The 8,783-nt window shown below is 49.7% G+C and overlaps 1 protein-coding gene across 13 annotated transcripts in view; it reads right to left on the bottom strand.

The window, feature by feature from the left end:
* Nucleotides 1-412: 412 nt before the first annotated feature.
* Cac (calcium voltage-gated channel subunit cacophony) overlaps nt 413-8,783 on the bottom strand; it is an 84,158-nt gene continuing 75,787 nt past the window's right edge. For 4 of the 13 annotated variants that reach the window (XM_076818419.1, XM_076818423.1, XM_076818421.1 and 1 more), the window contains 5 exons: nt 6,094-6,221; nt 5,839-6,014; nt 5,496-5,528; nt 3,861-4,368; nt 413-3,756 (listed from right to left, as the gene is read on the bottom strand). In XM_076818419.1, the coding sequence (XP_076674534.1) occupies nt 3,717-3,756; nt 3,861-4,368; nt 5,496-5,528; nt 5,839-6,014; nt 6,094-6,221 (885 nt within the window). In that variant the 3' untranslated portion in view covers nt 413-3,716. Of the gene's footprint in view, nt 3,757-3,860; nt 4,369-5,495; nt 5,529-5,838; nt 6,015-6,093; nt 6,222-7,834; nt 8,187-8,296; nt 8,509-8,783 lie in introns of those variants that run through there. The other 9 variants (XM_076818416.1, XM_076818415.1, XM_076818417.1 and 6 more) reach the window with 7 other exon arrangements.

Raw genomic sequence — 8,783 nt, 5'->3', positions numbered from 1 at the left:
CGGCACCTCCGACCGCACGTGCTCGCATGTTTATTTGTATTCAGTCGAGATCCACGCGCGCACATTACGCAGGCAAGCGTGTAGTGGTATTGAAAAATGATTAATCCTGTTCGAATCGTTTCCGTCGACACTCTTACGCAGTCACGCCGCTCTCACCCACAATCACGCTTCTCCTCGTTCATCATCGACGTATTCTTTATTTACATCTACCTACGCATAGATGTTTGTGTGTATATATATATATATTTATATATATATATATATATATATATATTTATATATATATATTTATATATATATATATATATATATATTTATATATATATATTTATATATATATATATATATTTATATTTATATATATATATATTTATATATATATATACGTGCTGCGAAAAAAGACGTATGTTCATTTTGTTTTATATATACATTTATGTACCACGTGTGTGCTTCCGCTTGAAACACCTCGTACGATTGGCAGTATGTTACATGTGTTCATTAAATCTCTGTTCTCTCTATAATTACATAACCCCGATTCGGCTGCGCGCGCGCGCGCTTGTTTTAGCGATCGTTTATGGCTTTTATGCGTAACGTATGTGTTATGCGCGCGTGTGTACGTGTAGATGCTTTACTCCAGCAGCTATGCTTCCACCAATCCTCGCGAGCGAATCTACGAATTCCAAACAATGCTCGTTCGTTCGTTTCTCTTGCTCTCTATTAGTGTACGCCTCTATGTAATGCTTGTACGCGCGCACGCGCGTGTCTGTGTGTGTATGCGTATCGATTGATCGATGTCTATTTCCACCTTCTTCCGACGAATGACGCTGTTTACGCGACTCTCGTACATATTAACCGTACAATTAGTGGTTGTAACAATGGTTGTAATTTAATGAAACCTTTCGATAATCGTAGCGTTAATAAAAGTAATAATCGTAGTAATAATAGTAATCATATTAATCATAGTAATCAATCACAATCATAATAATGATAATAATAATACTATCAGTAATAGTAATCGTAGTAATAGTAGTTTGTATTTAGTGTAGTAGTAGTAGTAGCAGCAGTAGTATTAGTAACAGTAGTAGTAGTAGTAGTAGTGGTAGTAGTGGTAGTAGTAGTAGTCATAGTAGTAGTAGTAGTAGTAATAGTAGTAGTAATAGTAATAGTAGTAGTAGTAGTAGTGGTAGTAGTAGTGGTAGTAGTAGTAATAGTAGTAGTGGTAGTAGTAGTAATAGTAGTAGTGGTAGTAGTAGTAGTAGTAATAGTAGTAGTGGTAGTAGTAGTAGTAGTAGTAGTAGTAGTAGTAGTAGTAATAGTAGTAGTGGTAGTAGTAGTAGTAGTAGTAATAGTAGCAGCAGCAGCGATAGTAGAGGTGGTGGTGGTGGTGGTGATGTCTGGTGTTTGGTGTTGGTAATAGTTATAGTAACAATGGTAGTATAGTTGCAATAGTAAATAGTAGTGTAGCAGTAGAGTATCGATGGTGGTAGTAAGTAGTGGTAGTAAATTGTAGTAGTAATAGTAATAGCGGTAATAGTGGTTGTATTAGTAATTAATAGTAGTAGCCGTAGTTATAGTAGTAGCGGTAATAATAGTAGTGGAATAGTTCTTTCTCGTAGGTGTGATAGTAACGGTAGTAGCAGTGATGGTAAACGTTTTAATTCAAAATTATGCGGTAATTTACAAGTGCTCGTGAGTTTTCTTCTTCTATCTTCCTCTCTGTTTCTTTCCTTCCTTAATTTTTTTATTTTCTTACAATGAACGTAAACTTCGGCCCTCTCCAGCGTTTCACTCTTGTTTGTTACGTCGCGCGTTGCAGTTACTATCGTTCTTCATCCTCACTGTTTTATCGTCGAACGTGGTGCTCTCTCCTCTAACTTCTCTTGATTTCTTGTCGCCGCGGAACAACCACACCGCCCATCTCGCCATTTACTGTCCCTCTGTTTCTTTCCTCTTCTCCTTCTTCGTCGTCATCTTTTTCGCAAACCGACTCGCCCCCTGTCCGTTCAAACGTTGAAACGGAGAGCGATCGTGACCGCAATTAAACAGCCAGTAGCCGCGACTATCGAATACTTCTTACGATACGAAAGAATCGGGACGATCTCGACGATTTAGTAAAAATTCCTACGTATTTAGTTCGATGTATCGTTCAGCACGCATAGAGATATCGGTGTACTCGCAGTTTCGAGTACGACTATCATGTTTACCTCTCTCTATTTGCTTTAGTACTTCTACCTCCCCTCCGTATTCGATACATTCCATGGGCGAACTCTTACCACGACAGGCAGACCATGAACTTCCTCCACGAAGAAAAGAAAGAAACAACTCGGCACCGTTACGAGAGCCGCAGCTACCGCGGATTCGTAGCCGCGGATCCCGCAACACCCTTCGTCTCCGTCGGCATCGTTTGCACGGGCTCGGTAACAGCAAAACGGAGCTAAGAAATTTCGACGAGATCGATCAAGATTTCGTCAAGGTGTCTGGTAATCCTATAGTGGGACCTACGTACGCGCTAATCGTAAGCGAAATCGGGCGAGCTCCGTGCAAACGGTGACGTCGAAGCCACCCTCCTTCTTCGTGGCATTACCTCGAACGAAACGCATCGAACGGTGCCTTCCCCTGCTACGTTCTCGTACAAGCGGTGCCCGTGAAACGCGACTCGTCAGAGAAGGCTCGCCTCCGCGCACGTCAGTCCTGTCTGGTCGCGTTCGGAGTCCCTCTGACGAGTAACGCTCGGCCTGACGCGGCCCCGAAAGAAATCAAGAAGAGACTGCCTCACGGGATGGTGTTCCTCGTGACGTGGACGTTGCTGCTTCTGAATCGGCGAGAGAGACGTCGCACGTTCGCGCAACAAACAGTTCAATACGGGCATCAAAAGGTTGGTTATTTTTCGCGCGAAAAGGGATCCGAAGCGGACGCTCGACCGTTCGAGAGCGTTTCCCTTGGTATAATCGTATAAAAAGTGGATCCTCCTCGGCTCGGTCTGTCGATTAATAAAGCACAGCGAAGGAAGCTTCGAAGTTCGAGACGAAAGAAAGTTTCACGTGAAAATAGAGAAAGTTCCGGAGCGTCCGGCGATATAGATCCGACACTGGGACTTCTCACGAGATCGACGCGCGAGCGCTCCGCGTTTGCGTTTAACATTTTAACGTTTCAAGTCGACGATCGTGGTCGCGTCGTGGCGCACAGTCTGCTCGTTGCTGCCTCCACGATTATTCGTTATACGTGTGTATGTATGTTCCATTTTGGTTGTCCCTGTAACGATCATCCGACGTTGCCTCCGTGTCAGTCGCGTATCTCCTGAACCCTTTCAACCTCGCCCGTCGTTCACCGCCTATCCTTTCTCCCCGTCACTCGAGAATCGTGTCTCCGTCGTTGGAAACGAGTCTCCTTGGACATTCGTCGATCCTCGTCTCCGCAGGTATCTCGACTGCTCGGCCGTCGCGAGGTGTACCGGGCTGCCCTTCCTTCCTTCATCTACCTTCGCTCCGGTGAGAACCGCAAACGATCCTCCTGCCATCGCTCGTACACCCTCCGGCTGACCTTCCGCGGAACCGAGGCTCCTCTTGGCCAGAACCCCGAGCCAGTCGATCGATTATCACCGCTGCCGAATTCGCGGCTAGATTGATGCGCCTCCCATTGCGGAAGATTCACGCGCAAACCCAAAGACGCCTGGGGGCGTCCACGTCACCGGACCACCGTCCAGGGTCCCACTTTGGCTAGCACCAGTCGTCCTCGTCGCTGTCTGAGTGTCTCGACCTGGCAGGGAGGGGGAGAGGCAAAGAGAACACGTGAAGAACGGTGTCATATACTTCATTTTGCACTTACCGAAGTAATTGGAATGTTCGAATTAGGATGTTCACCTGGGTGTCCTCTGTTTGGCCTGCAGCTGCGGCTTGTAGCCGTTGGGCACAGGGCTGGGCAGGAGACGGCCCCCGCGGCCCATGGCCACCGCTTGCTCGAAGCTCAACGGGCAGTGGCTCGGTTGCATGCCCGGCACGTGTCCAGGGGGCGGGTGCGGCATGCCGGCCGTGATCGGCATGTGAGGGCCGGGTATGTGTGTCCCGTGGGTCGGTGATGCGTTCAGCTTGGGGAAGTTTATGTTGGCCGGCTTGAGCTGCAAGGTGGAGGGTTTGTTCGGGGTCGGCGGCAGCTGTCGGCCGTACCTCCTCGTCACCAGTACCGGGTAGCTGTGCTGATGAGGGTGATGCCGATGATAGTGCTGATGCGGATGAGCTGGCTGACGGCCCCCTATCGGACTGGGACTCCTCGAGCGCTGCTCCAGGCTGGTCGTCCCGTAGTGGCGTCCGCGTTCGATGTGATGAATAGGACTCGGCGTCCTCGCCGGGCTCGTCGACGCGCTCCACGGACCTGACCAACATTCCCGTTACAAACATGCGCCCGGCCACTCTACGCTCTTTCTGCCCGACTATTCTCTAGCTGCCCTAGGCCCTAGGGGATCTGCTCGATGAAACGGAGTCCCGAGCGCCACACGGGGGATCGTTCAAAGGGTCAACAACCTTTACGCGGTAATTCAAACATCATCATTCGCGTCTAGGACGACTAGCTATCGAGTCGTTGAATGTAATGAACTTCAGCTAGATCGAGTCTGAGTCGGGGACACCGATTGGAACTCTAATCGATTGCACGGGGAGATGGGTCGAGTACAGGTGCAGCAAGGCTTTCAACCACAGACATGCTGGGATAATTCTAAATCTACTCTCTGCGGGGAGCCACTGTATACCGGTGCGTTTAACGAGCTGCATGCCACTTTTCAAAACAGTAGGACAGTTCGAATAGTCGGCGGGGTGTTTCAGGCTGGATCTAGGGGGGGCGTGCAATCTCTACGAGCAAAGGGGTGAGTGCGCGAGATATCTGTGCTGTGCGGAAATCTCAACTACTGTTATCTCGGGGTGGAGGTGGTGGGAGGCTGGACTTCTCTACGTGTGAGTTTTATTCGTACATCCGGGTGAAGGATAGTGTGCGTGTTCCAAGAGTGCTCGATATCAGAAGCGTGTGTGTATCTATCTCGTGCGCAACAGATCTCGTACAAGATTAGAAAAAGAGAAAAAAAGAGAATGAAAGATGAAAATAAGCATCGTTGCGACGCGCGACGGCTCAACTGGTCCGATCGGTCCGGTTGGAAGAATGGCCAGCGGCACGGTTTCTCGACTAACTCTCCCCTCGCTCATGGCCTTTGACGCTTTGGAAACACGAGTCTCTTGAGCACTCCCGACAGATCCCCGCGAGAATCGATCGGTCAAGGAATACTGCTCGCTATCCTGGTGTCTGTTGTGTACGGTGATGAGTAATATTGTGGCTAATCGCTAATCTGTGTGTCGGTTGGCCGTGTCTGTGGCTGTGTGGTAAGTTGTGTAGTTGAGAACGGTAGAGAACACGAGATATATAACGGTGAAAGCCAAACGATCGTAACTCGAAGGTAAGTAGTAAAATTGCTTCGGAACAGGGAATGAAAACGGAGTTGCGAAAGAAATTACCATCGTCGTAATAGTCGCAGTGGTCGTAATAGTCTTTGTAGGCGCAAAACAGAACAAAACGAAGAAACATATTACATCGAGTGACACAGAGCTTCTGCCTCTTGCGAGTAAAACCATTTATAGCGACATTCATATAGTTTGCAAATCGTGGCTACGAATCTCTCGCTCGCTTCGCCGCGGTGAGCGTGCCTCGCGCGTCTCGCGAGCCCCACGATCGTCACCGGCGAACCCGAGAGTCGAACGTTAGCCGCTCGACCGAAGAGATTCGTAGGTCGGATTTCGTAAAAAGGACTTATCGTTGCACCGTGTTCTCTTCGTCGATATTATCATTGCTGTCTTGTACCTCGCATCCTGTGCCGATGATTGTACTGTGACGAATGGGGTTGATGCGAGTGTCTCTGAATCTCGACGACGTTGCTAACCGTGTCGCTAAACCCTGGTCCATCGTGGTAGTAATGGCTGTGATGGTCGTACCTAGGTCTCCTCGGCGATTGCGATCCGTCCACGACCGGCGAGTATCTTTTGCAGAATCCAAACAGGCAACCCTCAGAATAGGATCGTACTCTGCTGCACAGCAGCACTCACAGTGGATGCTTACCTTGAAGTGGGTGAACGCGCGGGATGTCTGGCTGGATGGGCAGGTGGATGAAGCCTCTCGCCGGCGTGGGTGAGACTCTCGAGGCTACCGGCGCGCGAGTCGCTAACTACCACGTCCTGAAGCTCCATCTAAACGAACAGACTCGTCGGTTAGGGGGTCGTCCCGTGGCCGCGCACAATCAGGAGTTTTAAAGGAGTCGGGGTGTCGCCGGTTCTTTGCCTTCGTTACTAACGATTCGCGCCTCGAACAAATATATCTTTCTCCACTCGAGACGCCTTTTGCCTCCGAGACGCCAATCCCCGCGCGAGCCTCCAGCCTGAGAGCTCTCTCGCTCTCTCAAAACCAGCTCTTGCGTTAAGGTACCTGGGCCAAGGAACTCGCCCGGGGACTCGCCCGGGGATGGTCCGTGCTAGTGATTTTCTTTCGTTGGTAAACGATGGACGATCTCGAAGATGAGAAGAACAATCAGCGAAGTGGAGCAGAGTAGTCGATATACAGGCACATGTACGCGCGTGTAGAAGCATGCAGTAAAAGAGACTCCGGCATGCACATGCTTCTGGTGAGTTGGGGTCTCGTTTTCTGGGGGGGTGGTCGAGTGAGAGAAGAAGAGCAAACGAGTCGTGTGTCCACTACCTTTGGCGTATCGAGGTTCGTTCCATAGGTGTCGCTTACTTACCGGGATGCGGATATTGCAATGGAATATTACGACAAACAACGAGACAAACGGAGAACGAGGCACTCGCGGCTAAGTCGCTGCGAATGCTTCGTTGCTCTGGTCACTCTCGAGAGTGATCTCGAGGCTGAAAGCAGCTAGGGATAAGGGTGGGGTATCTCTAATGTTCCGCGGTAAACCTCTTCTACGAATCTCGGAATCCAGGTAATGAGGTGGAGGTATGCGGAGGTCACTAGGTGGCTCGCTAGACGAGTGTTTCGATTCTAATTCATGTATGTACAGAGATTCTAACTCTAAGCGGTCAAGATCGATCAGTGGCTTGCCAGAAACACCGCGAGCAGAAAAAGGAATGCTTCATTTCCGACAAAAACGACTGCCTAGTGCCCCTGAGTAATTAAAACGAACGACTGACACGTTTCCAGAACTCGAGCGAATAAACTGGGCGACGCTGCACTGTAAATCGATCTTGACACTTTATTGATTTCACGACATCACGCACAATACTTGTCATTTACGCCCGCGATCAACCGGCCGCGTAACGTCTTCTCTAACCCCCCCTGAACCCTGAATTAATCTATTCATCTAGGTCTAGTCTAGTGTCGTTGGAAGGAAAGAGATTGCCCGGTCTAGAAGCGTAATCGAGTCCGTAATTGCTCGTAGGGCTAGTCTAAAGGTATTCCCATCGGTTTACGATAGAGCAGAAGTGCGTTGTCGTTTTCTGAGGCTAGTCGCGACCCTATTCTAACGGCGCGGACGGTCGGTCTACGTAGGTCTAAAGAAGCCGTGTCGTGTGGCCGCATTCAGATCTAATTGTAAGCACGGATCCGTCTTTCGATCGGCTAGCGGCACGAAGATCTATACATCCCGATCGAAACGAAAGTATCCTCGATCTACCGCGATCTAGACGCGCGTTTCACCTCGCTGGCAGAGTGGCGCAGGCGTTCGAAGAGCGAGACGGAGCAGAAGGCTAGGCAAGGCGCGTTCCCGCGAGCTGTTACCGCGAGCGATCGAGGGAAAGTGCTATCGAAATCGCGGTAGGATTTGATAATTTGAATCGAGCCGAGAGACCTTGTGGTAACGGATCGAGGAGCGAGGTGCGTAGGTATTCTGGTGTTGATAGTACGAGGGTGGTCGGTGAGCATGATGATGATGGTGATGGTGATGATGGTGGTGGTGGTGGTGATGGTCATAGTATAGATCTTTGTCGGTATCGTAGTATTGGTCGTGATGGTGATGGTGGTAGTAGTAGTTTTGATCCTGCTGGGAGGGCACCTCAGCCAGCAATGGCTCTAGCTCGGGGGCGCGATCCTCGTCATTAACTACGGGTACAACCCCAGACCCACCCCCTCCCTGGCTACTCTCTCCGCTGCTGCCTAGTATATCGTACTGGTGGGACATCTTCCAGTTCACCTTTTTATTTCTGAAACCAGCCAACGATCGAAAGATCGGCCGTTAGTATTTTTTCTATTAAACGAGAGACATTCTGCGAGCTTTTGGTGTATCGTACGGTATGGCGGTGGGAATGCGTACCTGATGCTACGCTGACGTCTGTGCTCGGCGGCTGCGATGACCCCGAGGGCCCCGTCGTCTTCCTCCGCGAGCTCCTTGTGCTTGTCGAGCTTCGCGTCCGGCGTCGGCCGTACCACCGGCTCGAGACTGTTCGCCCTACTTCCGCTCCCATGATTATTTCCGGTGTGATTAACCGCCGTCACGTCCAGTATGCAGTTGAGGAAGGCCGATTGCTAAAGTCGAACGTGCCAAACCACACCGGCTATCAGAGCTGGTCGATACTTGTCTCTACGGTATTCTATATATTTCTCGTCGATCGACGTTCAGACGACCGTCCGATCCCCGAGCCGATCCGTACATTATTGTACAGTAGGTACGTATGTATGTACAGGGTACAGGCACATACAGGCTTTCCTCTATCCTTCCCTCGCTTTACCTTGCTCTCACTTTCCCGTCCGTGCTCTACGCCTCGAAATCCAACGTTAGAAGAGAATCAAAGAGAATTTTA

The sequence above is a fragment of the Andrena cerasifolii genome, chromosome 8 (assembly GCF_050908995.1).
Source record: "Andrena cerasifolii isolate SP2316 chromosome 8, iyAndCera1_principal, whole genome shotgun sequence".
NCBI classification, from domain to species: Eukaryota; Metazoa; Arthropoda; class Insecta; order Hymenoptera; family Andrenidae; genus Andrena; species Andrena cerasifolii.
Note: the sequence above shows the minus strand (reverse complement) of the source record. Positions and strands in the feature narration are given on the sequence as shown.